The sequence below is a fragment of the Sabethes cyaneus genome, chromosome 2 (genome assembly GCF_943734655.1).
Source record: "Sabethes cyaneus chromosome 2, idSabCyanKW18_F2, whole genome shotgun sequence".
Classification (NCBI taxonomy): domain Eukaryota; kingdom Metazoa; phylum Arthropoda; class Insecta; order Diptera; family Culicidae; genus Sabethes; species Sabethes cyaneus.
In genome coordinates, this window is record NC_071354.1 from 231,383,600 (window position 1) to 231,403,390 (window position 19,791).

The window sequence follows — 19,791 nt, forward strand, 5'->3', positions numbered from 1 at the left end:
CAGGTGGGCGGTATGCTACCGACTGACGAACGACGCTAGTTGCCGAGAAAGCGGTTTCTATGTACCTACCTAGTCCAAAGGATGATGCAAAACAGGACATTCATTGTTCATTGCCTTCCTTCAGTTCAGTCACTCACGAGTTGATGTGGGAAGTGGGTGGTTGTGTTTTTCCTCAATGTGTGGCGCTTATACGTCTGCTTACGCGGTCTCGTGCATTATTATGGTTTGTTCCTTCGGTTTGTGCGGTTAACTTGCTACATTGTTGCAGTTGTCGGATCTGGTAAACTTCTGAAAAAAAGTGTAAAAATTTATTAAGATGAAATGATCACCAGCGGCTGATTGAAGATGAATATTTGATAGTGCAGAGGTACGGTTTTCCATATTGTCCAGTGGGTTGCTAGTAGAAGACAGTACAATAAAGAATAACAGCACCATACGAGCGTTCAGTTAGTAGTAAATTGATCGAACAAGGTCTAGTGCATTTAGTGCTTGCTCGCTTGTGTTTACAGTGCAGTTGTCGGTGCAGCTGATGTCGATGGGGTGTGGGGCGTGGGCCGTGGGGGCCTTGCGGGAAGGAACAGAACTGCATAATATGACGCTATGAAGTTGATTTGCACAGTTAGTCGTTGCAAATATTGTCGGCTGGAGTCGGGTGGCGAGCTTGTGTGTGGGACATTGAATATTCCTCCAGTGTGCAGAGCGTTGTGATAGCGAAGTCTACTATTATTACTGGAGAGTTTGTGTACTTACTGCATTGTATAAACGGTCGGGTGCATGCATATGCGCATGTACGACTAGCATTCGAGCAAAAAGTTTACTTATTTACGTCCTACTACCTACTGGAATGAATGAAATTCCAACCAGGCTTGCGAGTAATTGTTAACTGTTTCGTGGTTGGGCACTACTAAACAATCGACAGGAGGACGGATGTGCTCGTAGTAGGCGACGACAATTTCGTTTGTATTTGTACGGATGTCAAGCTTAAAATCATCATGGCGGAGGTTGTTGTGTAATTTTTCTTTGGCGTAGAGTTTTTGCTTCAAATCTTTTTCAAAAAGTGCCGTCGGTTGCCCAAACTGTTGGAAAGTTAAACGGCAAGAGTTTGTGATTTCGTTGGTGATCAAATTAGCGGTGTTAAACCCATGGAATCGTCAAACTGAAGGATTTGTTTAACTGAAAAGGAATCCTGTTGCTGAGGTGGCATTGCAAGTACCTGGCGTACGCACGGTAGCAGATTGCAGTGGAGCAGCAGTAATACAGAATAATTAAGTTATTCTACAGTAACATATGCTTTCGTATTTGGAGCTGTGACAGTGATTTTCCTAACAGTTGAAAAGCAAATATGGAAATTTCAACGAAATCGTGTGGTTAAAGTAGTAAAATATTATTCCTAAAACTAGTAAAAGCGTGTCTGAAACGTTTCTAAGCCGAATTAATTTTCCAATACTTAAGTGCTAATCTGAAGATCTGAAGTGAAAAGGCCTGTCTATTGAAATTTAAGGCCAGAAAAAAGCTGTGATCAAGCTTAAAAATTTACGGCATTACGAAATATTGAAGTCAACAGTGCATTCTTTTCGGATAGTAAATTGTAATTTACTTGTTTGGAATAAATTTTTCAACCCAGTGGATAAAATTCTCAGTGATACAGCGAAAAACAAGGTATTTTTCATTTTTACCAGCAAAAACCTAATGATTTGTTTCCCTACTTAGACGCAATTCAAACGTAACCCCTGTTCCAACCTGTTGAACTTCGGTTGCTAAGAATCCTTAGAAGAGATTTCAGTTTTTCATCCCCCTTTTTTGTTACCTCTCGTGCGGGCGAGTGGGCGGGTGGTCGGTCGGTTGGTCCTTTTCACCAGATTGGCTAGGCAACCGAGGGGCGCGCGGTGGCAGCGGTGGTGAGGTAATATTGATTTAAGGCACCCTCAATCCCGACAAGACCTACCGACCGACCCGACTGACGGACGAATCGATTTCATAATAATCGTGAATATGTTTTCCACCGTCGTCACTGTTAGTGGTATCCGTTACGGACTGACTGGCTGTCGGCTATCATTCGGAATAGATTTGTTGTGTTTGTGTTCTACCTGGAAGTAGTATTTGTATAAGTGCAACTGATAGATATATCGTGGGGGTGTGGAAGAGGGAAAATTCACCCTCCTGCCTTTCTTTGTGAGGATATAAGCGTTGTGTGTTTGCTGGTAGTTTATTCATTAGAATGACTGTCATAAACATTGAAATTGATATTACAGTAATGTAATATTGGACTCTCTAGATTGAATGAGTGGTACAAACAGGAAAATCGGATGTTTTGAGCATGGTTAGATTGGATGCAAATGTGTTATGAAAACTTACCATCAATCAAGCTGATGTTGATGATAGTAATAATCGGTCGGAAATGTGGTGGTAAATTTTCCCCAGCCAGCCGTCTTGTAATTGTGAATTTAAAGGTCCCGTGTTGGTTTGTTTATGTGACTACACTTTATAGCTTCATTATGTGTTTTCACACCAAAACAGTTTTGTAGTGACATTCCAGCACATGTGTCCAGTGGCTGTTTGTCTATTGCATAATTTATTATACGGAGCGACAGGTTCTTTTGTTTGTGTTGTTACGACTGATTATTTAAGAAGCAGAATTTTGTATTCTGTAGTACTAATCAACAGTGATAAGGATTTGGCGCCAGGCTGGTTTACCGATGATGCTCTATTTTTTTTCTAAAAATTGCGCAAGCCATTTGAATATAATAATTTTTCAATTTTAGTTAACAAACTAAAATTGACCACTCAGTTTGCCTCGGAAGCAAGCAGCTGGAGATAGGCATTAGGAACGTGAGCAGAACAACCTTGAAGGATCCTAGTTGTAAATAAAGGGGTAAAACAAAAAAAAATAGTAAAGCTTAAGGCAGAAAACAGCTCCAATTAAGGAAAACAAGTAGACGAATAAAACCAAATTGGAAAGGCAATTACTTTCGAGGCATGTAGCATACTTTCAAAAAACAGATAGAGAGGAAGAAAGAGAACCAGACAAGCATAGTCAGTGGTGTTAGCCTTGAAGGCAACTTCTCGAAATACCGAAGAATGCTTCTAAAGTATGGGATTTGGCAAAAAATCTTGCAGTCTTTTCACTGTTCGGAGCATCTAAAAATGACTGGAACGGCCACATAACTGAGACATTCACTTGCTTTCAAAAGGACCTTTGGGGCATTACACAACAACTGTTTGGTGCTCATATCTTCTTCTATACCTATAAAGAAGGATTTCTGTCTGTCTCTCTGTCTGTCTGTCCGTATGTTCCTTATAGAATCGAAAACTACTGAACCAATCGGGATGAAAGTATGCATGTATAGGTTTTTTGGGGCCAGGAAAGGTTTTAGTGATGGTTAGAAACCCCTCCCCCCACTAAGAGGGGGGGCTCCCATACAAATGAAACACAAATTTCTGCATAACTCGACAACTAATCAAGCAAATAGAACAAAATTTGGCATGTGGGTGTTTTCGGTGACAAGAATTTATTCTATGGTAAATTGAGACCCCTCCCCTCTTTATAAGGGGAATTATAATTCCTCTCCTCTTTAAAAGGGGGGGCTTCCAAACAAATTTCCTCATAACTCGAGAACTAATCAAGCAAATGGAGCCAAATTTGGCATGTGAAGGTTTTCGAGGACAAGATTATTTTCTATAGTAAATTAGGACCCCTCCCCACTTTAAGAGGGGGGGGCTCCTGTACCAAAGAAACACAATTTTCCTCATAACTCGAGAAGTAATTAAGCAAATGGAACCAAATTTGGCATGTGGGTGTTTTTGGAGACAAATTTTTTTTCTATGATGAATTGGGACCCCTCACCGTTTTAGGAGGGGGGAATCCTATACACATGAAATACAAATTTCCTCATAACTGAAGAACTAATCAAGCAAATGGAACAAAATTTGGCATGTTAAAGTTTTCAAGGGCAAGAATATTTTCTATGGTGAATAAGGACCCCTCCCCACTTTAAGAGGGGGGGCTCCTATACAAACGAAATACAAATTTCCTCATAACTCGAGAACTAATCAAGCAACTGGAACAAAATTTGGCACGTGGGTGTTTTTGGAGACAAAATTTTTTTCTATGATCAATTGGGACCCCTCCCCACTTTAGGAAGGGGGCTCCTATACAAATGAAATGCAAATTTCCTCATAACTCGAGAACTAATCAAGCAAATGGAACCAAATTTGGCATGTGAAAGTTTTCTAGGGCATGAATATTTTCTATGGTGAATTAGAACGCCCCCCCCACTTTAAGAGGGGGGGCTCCTATTCAAACGAAATACAAATTTCCTCATAACTCGAGAACTAATCAAGCAAATGGAACAAAATTTGGCACGTGGGTGTTTTTGGAGACAAAATTTTTTTCTATGATGAATTGGGACCCCTCCCCACTTTAGGAAGGGGGGCTCCTATACAAATGAAATGCAAATTTCCTCATAACTCGAGAACTAATCAAGCAAATGGAACAAAATTTGGCATGTTAAAGTTTTCGAGGGCAAGAATATTTTCTATGGTGAATAAGGATCCCTCTCCACTTTAAGAGGGGGGGCTCCTATACAAACGAAATACAAATTTCCTCATAACTCGAGAACTAATCAAGCAAATGGTACAAAATTTGGCACGTGGGTGTTTTTGGAGACAAAATTTTTTTCTATGATGAATTGGGACCCCTCCCCGTTTTAGGAGGGGGGGGATCCTATACACATGAAATACAAATTTCCTCATAACTGAAGAACTAATCAAGCAAATGGAACAAAATTTGGCATGTTAAAGTTTTCGAGGGCAAGAATATTTTCTATGGTGAATAAGGACCCCTCCTCACTTTAGGAGGAGGGGCTCCTATTTAAATGAAATTCAAATTTCCTCATAACTCGAGAACTAATCAAGCAAATAGAACCAAATTTGGCATGTGGAGGTTTCTGGAGGCAAAAATATTTTCTATGGTGAATTAGGACCCCTCTCAACTTTAAGAGGAGGTGCTTCTACACAAATGAAATACAAATTTCCTCATAATTCGAGAACTAATCAAGCAAATGGAACCATATTTGGCATGTGGGTGTTTTTGGAGGCAACCATTTTTTCTATGATGAATTAGGACCCCTTACCTTTTTAAGAGGAGGGGCTCTCATACAAACGAAATACAAATTTCCTCATAACTCTAGAACTAATCAAGCAAATGGAACCAAATTTATCACCCACATGATAAATTTGGTTCCATTTGCTTGATTAATTCTAGTGTGTTTGTAGGCAAGAATATTTTCTACGGTATATTTTCTATAGATTTACCCACTTTAAGAGGGGGGGGGGCTCCTATACAAATGAAAATCAAATTTCGTCATAACTCGAGAACTAATCAAGCAAATGGAACCAAATTTGACATGTAAGTGGTTTTGGACGAAAGATTTTTTTCTATGATGAATTGAGACCCCTCTCTTCTTTAGAAAGCGAGTTATGGCCCATCTCCCCTTTAAGAGTGTGGGCTTCCATACAAATGAAATGCAAATTTCCTCTTATCTCGAGAACTAATCAATCAAATGGAACCAAATTTGGCATGTGGGAGTTTTAGATGGCAGAAATTTTTTCTATGGTGAATTACGACCCCTTCCCCTTTTAAGAGGGGAGCTCCCATACAAATGAAATTCAAATTTCCTTATAACTTGAGAACTAATCAAGCAAATGGAACCAAATTTGGCATGTGGGAGATTTTGGAGTCTTGAATTTATTTGACGATAGTTAGAGACCTCTCACCCCTGTGGTAGGAGGATATGGACTCTCATACAAATAAAACAGAAATTTTTGCGAAACTCAAAAACTAATCGAACTCGAGAAATTCGAGACTCTTCCATAAAACATTAGTCAATACAAGACCACAAAAACTATCTATAGTAACACTAGATCATTCAGGACGAGACGGCCGCGAATGTTGCCGGTGACTCGCCGTTGAAAGCGCCAGCCACTGGGGGGGGGGCAACTCCCCGCAGAAATCACTACTGTCTAGGTTTATTTGTTTTCCTAGGTCTACCTGGGTTTCCTGGAACGAGCGACAGCGAGTAAGGAGAGGATCGCGAAATGGTACTTTCGACAAAAAAGTTTTCCGTGAAATGGTACATTCCGCTTAAGGTTTTTCGCAAAATGACATTCGGCGAAATGTTGTACAATCATGGCGAATATTACTATCCGCATTCCGGCTATGCAATGAGGGGACAGGGGAGTTGTTTTCTACTTTATGGTGAGGAAAAATTGTAAATTTGTATATTAAACTACCCATTCCTGGTAACTAATAAGCATTAACATAAGCAGCAAATCAGCATATCTGGCATTTTATACTGCACGTTGTTGTATATTAGCTTTTTGACTGCATGGGTGTTATAAATTGGCATCTAAAATTGTATTCAAATTCTTCGTGTCGGTAATTAGCTGTAAATTAGCATTGTCAGCACTATAAAAAGGTTATCAGTAAAGTAGCTGTATATTTTGCCAAAATAGCATTTAAGTAGCATTTAAGGCGACGCAAGGAATTCATACAGACGATAAGCATAAGCATAACGAACGTAAAACATAATCGATGGAAGGCATGGTACCAAAGGCATGATGGACGCAAGGCCGAATAGGCAAGAGATCAAATAGAGTTGAGCTCAAATGAAAAGCTGGATAATGCGGTGCCTCCGTTTACCAGCAATCGTAAAATAGTCCCAAATGTGGTTCATAGCCTCTTATCCAGCAATTACCATTCCTAACTCCTCGTTGTACCAGCCGCCATACGAACAAAACAACCTTAGAAGAGCTCGGGTAACCAAACCCGATGGAAACTGAGATCTTTATACCGCGGCAGATCTTCCAAAAGGGTCGTTTTGGTCACATTTTGTTCGTTAACATCAAAGCCGCGTATGATACTACCGACCCGAAAGAGCAATCGAAAATCATGGACAAAAACAGCGTCTTCAGGAAGCTCATGAAACATCATCACACAGAGGACTTCGTCAAGGTGATGGGAGTCTCTCATATGCCTGCTTTTGACGAATTATCTACCTTAGTTCACTGGTGTCGGCGGACAATGACACTAGCCGTGAGGTGTAATATCAGCGGAAAGCGTGCTTACTATGGGTTTCACAAGCAATTGCGCTCGAGTAGACTAAGCCCGCGTACAAAGTGTACCCTGTACAATACGCTTATTTGACAAATTGTTCTCTACAGGCATGAAACGTGGACAATGCTCAAGGTGGACGTGTGAATACTCGGAGTTTTCAAAAGGCGAGTGCTAAGAACGATCCTCGGCGTGTCGTACAGGAGGACGAAGTATGGAGGCGGAGGATGAACCATGAACTCACACAGCTCAATGGCGAACCCAGTATCCAAAAAGGTGGCTAAACCTGGACGAATACAATGGGCAGGACATGTTTCAAGAATGCTGAACAACTTCTCTGGAAACACAGTGTTTGCCTCAAATCTGGCTAGATACAAGACGACCTGGAACGCAGCGAGAAAGATGGTTAGACCAGGTGGAGCGAGATTTGACGGAGAGTATTCGGTGTCCAACGAATTGGATAGCGGTAGCACACAACCGAGTAAATTGGAGAAAATTTGTCTTAGGACGGCAAGCAATTTAGGTGGCTTCGTCCCCTAGGGTGATCGGCCCGACTGTAGCAACTATCGCGGCATAACCCTGGTACACGCCACTTGATGGTACTCTTCCAGATCCTGTTACGCCGGCTGGCACAGGGTTTCGTTACCAGGGGGGCTTAATAGAAATCCGCGCCGCTACGTACCAAATTTGTACCATCCGACAGATCTTGCAGAAATTTCAGGAGTACAACGTACCCTCGCGTCAGTTCTTTTTTGACTACAAAGCAGCATACGATACAGTCGATCGAATCGAGTCGATAATGCACGAATACGCTTTAACGGACAAACTGGCGCGACTGGTCAGAGTTACATTGCATCGAGAGATGTGTTCCGTGCGCATTTCGGGGACAGTATCGACTTCTTTCGAGTCGCAGTGACGGTTGAGACAAGGTGACGGTTTATCCTGCATGTTATTCAACATGATGGGGCGTCGCAACGAGCGGGCATCGTAACGAGAGGTACATTTTTCACTAAACATACCCAATTCCTAGGCTTCACAGATTACCTTGATGTCATAGCCAGGAACTTTCCGACGGTGATAGTAGACCAAATACATGAAAGGAGACAAACGTTCGCCTTTCACGGTAGCCTATTGGGTATTGCTTGTGAGCTCGGACAACAACACTAGTAGGGAGATCTAGTGGCGCATGTAGGTAGGAAATCGGACCTACTTTGCCCTATGTAAAACGCTATCGATCGAAAACCATACGCCGCCGTACGAAGCTGAAAGTGTACAAAACTCTTATTAGACCGGTAGTACTTTATGCACCTGAAGTTGTGATGCTACTCACGGAAGACATACGCGCCTTTGCCGTGTTCGAGCGGAAGGTTCTGGGGACGATATTTCTCGTATGGAGTCGTATGAATCACATATTTGTATTGGAGATAATTTCAGGCAATTTGTTCATCAGAAACACGAACAAATCGGGTTCTAGGTGATTACCTTGTGGTACTCCGAAGTGTAAACGAACAAAATTTGTTGCCACATATTTTCATAAATTCTACTTAGTGTTCGAGAAATGATTTTAATGTTTTGTTCATATCTGTATATGTGCAATCCTATACTGGAAATCGAACCTATTTTTCCCTCCGCAAGACGCTACGATCAAGGAGCACACGCCGCCGCTCAATGTTAATGATGTACAAAACGCTAATCAGACCGGTAGTCCTCTACGGACTTGAGACAGTAAGGTTGCTTACGCAAGACAGTATAATCAATATATATAGAATGCCAGTATCGCTGCAGTGCGCGTGGTAAACATCACACTTGTTCAGATAATGTATTTACATTATATATGCACATGTGTGTGTGCCTGAGATTCATCAAAAGGGGAATCTCATTGTGAAACTTTGACAACCAGTTTAAAATTTAAAATATGGCCGCCAAGTAATGTGATTGGAAACTTCGCTTGCTTGAAATTTCTGAAAAATTCGGTGCAAAAGGGCGCAGTTGTGGGATTCTATTCATCCAGACGAAAAGAAAAAGAACGTTTAAAACCATTTCCAGGGGGGATCTATCGGTAAGGAATTGTGAAACTCACATGTGAAGGGGCAGGCAGGTGATCATAATTTTCAATGCCGCTTTTGCTACTTTTTTTTCTTACCGATTTGCTGCTCTTGCCTGTATATGTAGCTTCCGAAAAGTTTTTTAGTTTGTTTTATTTACGCTAAAAATCAGATAAATGCATTATCGCGATCAAAACAATACAAACGACAATTTGCGCTGCGGGTTTGCGTTTCTGTCAACTGCAGCAGACAAAAATAGAGTTGCGAGTCCCCTGGCTCGAAATCAATCACACGCCGTTTGGTCCATGACAGTACAAACGTCATGGACCAAACATCATCTGCGGTAACGCACACATGTATGGAATTTGACAGCAATAGATCCCCCCTGACCATTTCACTGGCATAAAAACACAGCGGAGAACGCACTGATGACAGCACCAACCAGCGCACAGATAAAGAACAGATGATAACAATGAGCAACTTTGACAATGAAGTTCCCGATTCACAGACTTGATACAGATTGTTAGCATCATGTTTACCACAATGAGTCCTATAGAAAAACAGCGACACTGGCATTCTATATATATTGATTCTACTCGCAAGACTTACGTGCATTTTCCGTATTTGTACGTGTTTGTGTTGAGAATTATTTTTGGCGGAGTACAAACGGAAAGCGGAGAGCGGACGACTGTGCAGTGAAATCCGTTCTCTTCAAGAACCCCCCACCGGCACCAGGGATGGCTCGACCAGGTTGAAGCCGATTTGCGTGTGTTGAGCTGAGCAACAAGTAGCCCAGGACCGAGTACAATGGAGAGGAATTCTTGATACGGCAACTGCCACCCCGGCTCTCGGCTGCTAAAGTAAGTAAGTATCTGTGCAATCCACTTGAAAACCCTTGCTTCTTCAAGAATTGGTGTTGCACCGGAGAGATACGGCCAACCACATCGTCGTAACGGTAACTGTAAACTAACGACTCGAATAATTTCGCAACAGCAGATTGTATAGCAACATCTCAATAATTATCAACCTCACTTCTGGCTCCCTTTAACCGCCCAATTACATTCAAGGTCTAACAAGCTAGTCGTCGTATGCAAGAATCTCGGCTAGGCGGCTGTCCTGTATTCTACTAGCCGGCTGTGCAGTCTGTTGATAAAGAAGGGCCAAGTCTTAGAAAGACGGTTAATCTCAAGACTTTGCTTTTTTTATTTCTGGCTCCCTTTTTATGAATCGGAGTAATGAACGGGAGCTTCCAGATTACCAGAAAACGACTGGGAGTCGGTGATACATTGAATAAGCTCATAAGAGGAATCACGAGTTGTGTTGACGATTGAACATCGGTTCACCCTTCGTAAACATCGTGACACTCTTATTACTAAAATAAGCTGTAATACTGGAGCCCTTTCTCCTGCTGATTCATGGACGATTTCAAGCCTCAGGTTTCACATAGCCTGGAAAATGGTGTTAAAAGAGTCATTCTAGGATTTCATGGTCGTTCACTCCAAAGAAAGCTTCGATCGTGTTGACATCGAAATATTGTTTTTTCGGATGGACAAAAACAATTTTGTCGTTTCTATCTTATGATGAAGTATTTTATCAAGATCGTATCGGAAAAATGCAATCTATCAGGGTCCGGGGTTCCTCAAGGAAGCAAGTTGGGCTATTTGTTTTTCACACTATTCATCAACGAGTTTTCTACACTGGTATCACCTGTCCATAAAAACCGCTTTCAAACTGCAGCAGCCTGTTGAGTGCATGCAGGTGTACGAATAGTTTATTAACAGCCAGCGGTTTCAAATGCAATATTATCTAGTACTACCGGGAAATGAACTGAATTATTTTCAAACCTTTCGTTTGCATTTTGAAGATTTGACTGGAACATAAATAAATAGGTAACTCTGGTATACCTTTAAAATTGCTATTGAGTTCCAGCATCCGTTTTACCTTCCTGCAAATTTTTACATTTATATGGGACTAGCTGACTCGACAAACTTCGTATTGCCACAAAATAACCTGTGTTGTACATAAATCATGAATCTCGGGTGATCTTTGTCATAATCTCTAGTTTTGCAAGTTTCTGAGGAGTTCAACCTTAGATGATTCATTTTGGCAGTTACGTAACTATGAAAGCATCCCAGGTAACCAATAAGCATCACCAATGCTATTCAAATGTAGGCCAATAAGCATTTAAGTCATAAAGTCATCATAAAATAAAGTCAAGACTCCAAAATCTCCCACATGCCAAATTTGGTTCCATTTGCTCGATTAGTTCTCGAATTATGAGGAAATTTGTATTTCATTTGTGTAGAAGCTCCCCCTCTTAAAAGGGAGATGAGTTATAACTCGCTTTCTAAAGAGGAGAGGAGTCTCAATTCACCATAGAAAAAAATCTTGCCTCTAAAACCACTTACATGTCAAATTTGGTTCCATTTGCTTGATTAGTTCTCGAGTTATGAAGAAATTTGTTTTTCATTTGTATAGGAGCCCCCCCTCATAAAGTGGGGAGGGGTCCTAATTCACCATAGAAAATATTTTTGCCTACAAAACCACCCACATGCTAAATTTGGTTCTATTTGCTTGATTAGTTCTCGAAGTATGAGGAAATTTGTATTTCATTTGTGTAGAAGCCCCCCCTCTTAAAGTGGTGAGGTGTCCTAATTCACCATAGAAAATATTTTTGCTTCCAAAAACCTCTGCATGCCAAATTTGGTTCTATTTGCTTGATTAGTTCTCGAGTTATGAGGAAATTTCTATTTCATTTGTATAGGAGCCCCCCCTCTTAAAGTGGGGAGGGGTCCTAATTCACCATAGAAAATATTCTTGCCCTCGAAAACTTTCACATGTCAAATTTTGTTCCATTTGCTTGATTAGTTCTCGAGTTATGAAGAAATTTGTTTTTCATTTGTATAGGAGCCCCCCCTCATAAAGTGGGGAGGGGTCCTAATTCACCATAGAAAATATTTTTGCCTACAAAACCACCCACATGCTAAATTTGGTTCTATTTGCTTGATTAGTTCTCGAAGTATGAGGAAATTTGTATTTCATTTGTGTAGAAGCCCCCCCTTTTAAAGTGGTGAGGTGTCCTAATTCACCATAGAAAATATTTTTGCTTCCAAAAACCTCTGCATGCCAAATTTGGTTCTATTTGCTTGATTAGTTTTCGAGTTGTGAGGAAATTTCTATTTCGTTTGTATAGTAGCCCCTCCTCCGAAAGTGGGGAGGGGTCCCAATTTGCCATAGAAAATATTCTTGCCCGCGAAAACTTTCACATGCCAAATTTTGTTCCATTTGCTTGATTAGTTCTCGAGTTATGAGGAAATTTGTATTTCACTTGTGTAGAAGCCCCCCCTCTTAAAGTGGGGAGGTGTCCCAATTCACCATAGAAAATATTTTTGCCTCTAAAAACCTCCACATGCCAAATTTGGTTCCATTTGCTTGATTAGTTCTCGATTTGTGAGGAAATTTGTATTTCATTTGTATAGGAGCTCTTAAAGTGGGGAGGGGTCCCAATTCATCATAGAAAAAAATTTTGTCTTCAAAAACACCCACATGCCAAATTTTGTTCTATTTGCTTGATTAGTTCTCGCGTTATGCAGAAATATGCGTTTCATTTGTATGGTAGCCCCCCTTCTTAGTGGAGGGAGAGGTCTCTAACTATCACCAAAACCTTTCCTGGCCCCAAAAACCTCTACATGCAAATTTTCACGCCGATCGGTTCAGAAGTTTTCGATTCTATAAGAACATACGGACAGACAGACAGAAATCCTTATTTATAGGTATAGATAGTTCAACTGACCTTGAATTTGTCTACACGAATAAATCTTAAGTTGAATTAAATTAAAACTACGTAACTTGTGCGCAAACAGTTGCGCTGGTTCACCGAATGTAAGCAGTTCCTCCACCTCTTAAAAAATCCTTATGCATTCTGTAATTGGCTCGCTGTAACCGAATGCAGCCCGGTGAAACCCGGTGTTTGTAATAATCCCGTTGAGCGCAATGGTCGTTGTAATGCCCGAAAATTGAGCATAGACTTCGCCGTTGATAATTTTGGCTATAAATAATGCCTGTTGCATTTTACGTTTGCATTCTAGTGTATCAAGTTCAAGTAAACGGTGTCTATCTGCATAAGGAGGCAAGTTATCCTGATGGTTCCATGAAAGATGTCGCAAAACAAGTCGGATGAATCTTCTTTGCACGTGTTCAATCCGTGTGATCCAGATTAGCTGCTTGGGGAATCACACCTACCTACAATTCTCCAACAGCGGGAAAATTAGGGGGTAATACAGTGATTTTAGATCCTGCAAATTTCGTCCAATCTTAAAAATGAATCCAAGCTGTCGAGATGTTTTAGACATAATTAGCTCACGATGTAAGTTAAACATTAATTTGCAGCCACTACCAAGCGATAAAGTGACATCGTTAAAGAACAACAAGAAAGGCAAAGGTCCCATGATGCTACCTTGAGTAACTCCAGACTTATTAGTGAACACTGGTGAAGCACTGGATCCGAGTTTTACACGCAATACTCTACCACTGAGGTATGGGTTCAGCCATTCGACCATTCGTTGAGAAGCACCAAGCCGAAATAGTTTTCGTAAGCGTTTTGTATGGTCAATTCGATCAAATTCCGCTTTTAAACCTGTATAAATAACATCGACTTGACTTGACTCATTACTTGAGTCTTGCTTAACAGTCTGGGGTTCATTTCAAGTTAGCTGGATTGTGAAGATCGCAATGGTAGAAAAAAGATCGTACGTTATGTTCTGCGGATGCTACGCTAAAGCGGATTTGCCTCTATATGATTAAAAGCCTAGGTGCTACATTTCGTTTTCGAAACTTGATTTTCAGTTTTTATTCAACATATTACAGTAAGGAGAAATATATATCTTCTCTCGCATGCGAAGAACTAATTTCTCAAATAGGATTTCTCGGATTCTCAAATAGGATTACCGAAACATTAAGGACAGCATTCGTTATACTGAACCGTTACTAAACAACAACACTTAAAATAGGAGAAAAGCATTTGGCAAAATCTTTGTAGCATAGCTAATGTTATTTTTGTAAATCTACATTAGAAAACTTCTAAGCTTGGCCATTAATTTGGCTTTTTATCTACCTTTGATTGCAGAATTTATACCAACTACTTAAAGAACGATCGATGCACAGCCGATCGGAGAAATCCTGCTGCAACAACCAGTTGATGTGAACCAGTGAAATACGATAGATCTATATTAACTATATGTGGTATATGTTGATGAATCAACTGAACCAGAGAACCAACTAAAAATATATTAGAGTCATATATTTTTATACAAAGCAGTCATAATGTCCACCATAATGGATGACGATCCCGACGATAAGGACGATTCGAAAAGGTAATCACTTTTAAGCTAATACTTTATTTTAATCACTAATTGACCTGCGTTCAATTGCAGAAAATCACGCAATCTGAGCGAGAAAAAGCGCCGCGACCAGTTCAACCTGCTGGTCAACGAGCTGAACTCGATGGTATCGTCCAACAACCGCAAGATGGACAAAAGCACCGTCCTAAAGTCGACGATCGCCTTCCTCAAAAGTCACAACGAGAGTACCGTCCGGTCGCGGGTGCACGAAATCCAGACCGACTGGAAACCGTCGTTTCTGTCCAACGAGGAGTTTACCCATCTGATCCTGGAAGCGCTCGACGGGTTCATCATTGTGTTTTCCTCAACGGGACGGGTTTTTTATGCATCGGAATCGATCACTTCCCTGTTGGGACATTTGCCGGTGGGTTCAACTGGGTTTGTAAGGAATGTAAAGAATTTATTTTGTTTTGTTATTCTAGAGCGATTTGCTGAATATGACAGTGTATGATATGGTGTACGAGGATGATCAGAACGATTTGTATAATATCCTGCTCAATCCGACCGTTGTGGTTGATCCGTTGCAAACGGGGATTGCTCGCGAAAATCAAGTTACATTTTCCTGCTACATCAAACGTGGCACGACGGATTATCGGTTTGAGGTTTCCTATGAATTAGTACAATTTACTGGATATTTTCGTGAGTATTAATTGCTTTGCGATGAGGTTATTTCAACAAGGTATTTTTGTAGGGAGTGATGTGGACGCTGACTCTTTGATGACCGCATCTAGATTTAGTAGTTATATGACGGATGCCGACACGAGGCTCATCTTTGTTGGAACTGGCCGACTGCAGACTCCACAGCTGATCCGAGAGATGTCAATAGTCGACAGCTCCAAGAGCGAGTTTACTTCTCGGCAAAGCTTAGAGTGGAAATTCCTATATTTGGATCATCAAGCACCACTTATCATTGGATATTTGCCGTTTGAGGTGCTCGGAACTTGCGGTTATGATTACTATCACTTCGATGATCTGGACAAGGTGGTCGCTTGTCATGAGGCTTGTAAGTTTTCTTGAGCAACGCCAAGAGCTTGTATTTTCATTTCAAAACCATCTTTATTTTACAGTGATGCAAAAAGGTGAAGGCACTTCTTGTTACTATCGGTTTCTAACGAAGGGACAGCAATGGATTTGGTTGCAAACTCGCTACTACATAACGTACCATCAATGGCACTCAAAACCAGAGTTTATAGTCTGCACGCATCGCGTCGTCAGCTACGCGGATGTGATGAAGCAGACACGAAATCAGGTCGGTGGGGACAATAGATTTTCCGATGATGCTGACAGCGTTAGTGTGGGAGTGGAACGAAAGTTCCAACCTAGCTCAACTCAAAGCCTTCTCGCTACTTCGCCCTGGAGTTCGAAGAGCTCGCGAACAACGCGGGTAGCAGCAACACCGGGAGCGTCACCTTCAGGAGTGTCCTTACGAGGTAGGCATCGGTACAACACCTACTACGGCCCGGGCTCAGATTCGGCAACTTCAATCTCAACTGAATCACACGCCAGCCGACAGTCGATGCAGACCCATCATAGTTCGGTAAATTACTGCCAAGCACTGGGAAGCACTGAGAGCTAAATTCAAATATTTTGTTTTTCAGAAATCTCGAATGCGATCAAATACCTACAATTCAAAAACCTCTTCTCAACACTCACAGGAGGAGATGCAGCATCAACCTGCACCGTTGCTGTTGCAACAACCAACGATCCAGAATACACCGCAACAGCAGATGGGCCAGTTTCAGCCGATGCTTTCTGCTCCTCCACATCACCAGCAGCAACAGCAGCATCAGACGCGGCCACCAGTACCCACCACAATCATAAAACCACCCGTTCCGCAGCTGATCGGCTCTGCCGGATTCATCGAACCTCAACAGTATTTGGCAGCTATTCCAGTTCAACCAGTGGCAGGCTTTCCGCCGGAAGGCACTGCGGGAGTTCTATCGCCCATTCCACCGACATCTCCAGCTGCTTTTGCAGTTCATCCTAATGTTTCAACTGGCACCGGTGGGGTTGTGTTGACTCCCGCTCAGAACCAAGTTCAAGGCCATCTACAACGAAAGCACGAAGAGCTACAGCATCTCATAATGCAACAGCAAGAGGAGTTGCGAAGAGTGCAGGAGCAGTTACTCATGGCCCGTTACGGGCTGCTCCCATCAATAGTCACGTTGCCATTTTCATCAGCGGCCGCCGCCGCTGCCGCTGCTAACAACAACGAAATTCACAACAGGTGCAACAATAGTGCGTCCTATCTACAGCATCACCAGTTACCGCACAGTAGTCATCAATATCCAACACATCCTAGTCTAATTAGTCAGCCACAAAATCTGCTGCATCCTCATCAACATCACCAACAGCAGCAACAACAGCAGCACCATCAACAGCAACCACAGCAGCAACAACAACAACAATCACAGCAACAACAGCAAATGTGCATACCTCCGGACCAAAAACCAATCTTCCACTCCAACCAGCAACTCAACTTCACCGACACAGGCCAGTCGAAGCTGCTGGTCGAACCAGGAAATGAGATGATTTCCTATATGCAGTTAACTCCCGTCCCGATTCATCACCTTCAACAGCAGCAACAGCAACAACAACAGCAGCAGCCCTCACAATCCTCGCAACAACAATCCCAGCATCAGCAGCAACAGCAACAGCAGATGCACATGTCATCCGATGGATGCAGCATAATGCAGGCTGGTGGTGGTGGTGGAACCGGTGGAGCTAACATTCGCGGAGCGAATGTCAACAGTATGGAACTGCTGCAGTACCAGATGGGCCAGGAGCAGGCGCAAATTTTGTTTACCTCCGGCATGGAACAGCAGCAGCACCAGCATCCGCAGCAACCGCAGCCGCATCAACAGCAAAACCAACATCACCTGCATCAGCAGCAGCAGCAGCAAACACACGAACATCAACAGCAGCAGCAACACCATCATCAACAGCAACAGCAGCAGCATCAGCAACAACAGTTGCTACATCAGCCGCAATCGCAGCATCCAGGTTCGTCACTTGCTTCTCCGGGGGGTTCTACAAGTCACTCGCGAAGCGATATGTAGCTAATGGATGGGATGGGAGGATTTTCGATTGGTTAGTTTTTCTCCTTGGTTCTGGTCGGGTAATAGATGAAAATGGGATTTTACGAACTCTCTGAATGTCACTTACAGGCCGATAATTTGAACTGATTCTGCTTCAAGTGAAAATTTTACGGAAAAGAAAACTATAGTTCATTTGATATAATTGCTCTAAACTAACAGTAACTTTCAACCATTCGCTCTTCCGTTTTTTTGGGAGTGATTCCCGGATATGTTTTGATGTGTATGTCGCCAACTATATGCCGCTAGTCGCATAACAGTCCCATTTCCTGTGGAGTTTTTTTATATAAATGGGACTGTTATGCGAGTAACGTTATATAAAGCGTTATATAGAGCATTTACACTGTGAAGTTGGATGCTCTAGCTGTATTGACTTCCAGAGCATCCACCTTGCTTTATCGGATCGCCATGATGAGTTAGCAAAAGCAAAACCATTGAGGTCTCCATCTTGGTGGGTTCCCAAGCAACTTACGGATTGGGTCGGATACTCTATTGAGCAACCCTACAGAGACTGTAGATTACAGAGGCGCCGAGACACTCAAAAGCCGCTAAATTTTGAACGAAAGCGGAGAGTTACCTTTATTTATGATGGTACTCTCCGTTTTGTTTCAAAATTTAGCGGATTTTGAGTGTCTCGGCGCCTCGTAATCTACAGTCTCTGTAGGCAACCCTTGGCTTCAGCTTCACACAGCACCATGATATCTGACCAATTAAAACTGCACTGCATCCAGTCAACTGGAAAATTCATAATGTCGCTGATACTGTAGAATAGTTAACGTAGTCATCTAGCGGAAAGTGTTGCTTTTATTTCCGACAGAGATAACGGCGCTTCCGTTCTGAAACTGACCGTCTATGCTTTTGATTAGAGACGACTGGTTGCCCACTAGCACTTAAAGCAGTGGCTCAAAATGCTCAAACAGTTGTGAAATGGAATATTTTATTGGACGACGTTCGGATTGCGTAAGATGGATCAACGTGCGATCGTTGCGATTGCTAAATGTAGACTATTTTATTAGGATCAAAAAGAGAATAGGATGTAGAAAACCCTCCTCGCGTCCCACCTTCCCTTTATGAAACGCGCACTTTGGGCAAGCCGCAATGTATGCCCGAATGTATTTTCTCATCTTGGGAAACCAGAATTGTTCTTTCATCATTTGAAGCACTTTTTCTTCACCAAAATGCCCGCGATCGTCATGAAAGCTTTTTACCACCCGCCAACGTATTTTAGCAGGAATCACCCAACACTTTACGCCGTCTACCAATCGATAAAGCCGATAATTTTCTAGCACGTAGCTCTGTTGCGCTTGACGGTCTTCGTCCGTCCGCGGATCCTTATCTAGCTGGGCAATGATCTCGTTTAATTTTGGGTCCTGACGCTGTAGCGAAACCAGGAAGTCTGTATTGCTAATCTCTATTGCCAGCATATTCTCCACAACCGTTTCCAGCTCCTCGGGATCTTCCACCGGGTTCCGGCTCAAGGTATCTGCATGTTTCATACTACTCCCGCTTCGATGTTGTAATTCAAAATCGTACTCCTGCAGCTTCAAAAAATATCTCGCCACGCGGTGGTCCATTTCCCGCTTCCGATAGGCATCGCGAACAGCAGAACAATCGGTGCGAATAACGAAAAATCGCCCCAGTAAATACATCCTGAATCTTTCCACACTTGCCACGATAGCCAGTACTTCCAGTTCGTAGCTATGGTATTTTGCTGCAATCTCACTGTTCTTCCGACTGAAAAATCCTAGCGGCTTCCATCCTGCATCCGTTTTCATAAGCAGTATTCCCGCCAATCCACGGCTCGACGCATCGGTATGAAGCTCCAGATCTGCCGTCGGATCATACAACGCCAACACCGGTCGCGTAATTAGCACTCTTTTTATCTGGTCGAACGCTTTAGCTTGAGGCTCTTCCCAGCTGAACACAGCATCCTTCTTCAGCAGCTGATACAATGATGATGCTGTCAGACTGAAGTTTCTCACGAAACGGCGAAAAAATCCAGCTAACCCTAAGAATTGCCGTACCTCATGAACCGTAGCCGGTACGGGAAATTCCTTTACTGCTAGCGTTTTTGTTTCACCTGGTTTGATTCCGTCGCTCGTGACCTCGAATCCCAAAAACTCCACTTTGCGCATGAAAAA

The 19,791-nt window shown here is 42.3% G+C and overlaps 1 protein-coding gene across 1 annotated transcript; it reads left to right on the forward strand.

Annotated features, from left to right (window-relative positions):
- The first annotated feature begins 974 nt into the window (after positions 1–974).
- Positions 975–18,191, forward strand: LOC128738322 (circadian locomoter output cycles protein kaput). The gene is made up of 7 exons (XM_053833369.1): positions 975–1,659; positions 14,282–14,528; positions 14,589–14,919; positions 14,978–15,194; positions 15,247–15,558; positions 15,623–16,092; positions 16,154–18,191. The coding sequence occupies exons 2-7, from the start codon at positions 14,479–14,481 to the stop codon at positions 17,612–17,614; spliced, it is 2,841 nt and encodes a 946-aa protein (XP_053689344.1). The 5' UTR covers positions 975–1,659; positions 14,282–14,478; the 3' UTR covers positions 17,615–18,191.
- Positions 18,192–19,791: the final 1,600 nt, after the last annotated feature.

Bases quoted from the DNA above. Each gene is read 5' to 3' on its own strand.
- LOC128738322 (XM_053833369.1), top strand. From the start codon at position 14,479: ATGTCCACCATAATGGATGACGATCCCGACGATAAGGACGATTCGAAA. The intron at 15,559-15,622 runs GTAAGTTTTCTT...TTTATTTTACAG, and splicing joins GGTCGCTTGTCATGAGGCTT to TGATGCAAAAAGGTGAAGGC. The intron at 16,093-16,153 runs GTAAATTACTGC...TTTGTTTTTCAG, and splicing joins TGCAGACCCATCATAGTTCG to AAATCTCGAATGCGATCAAA.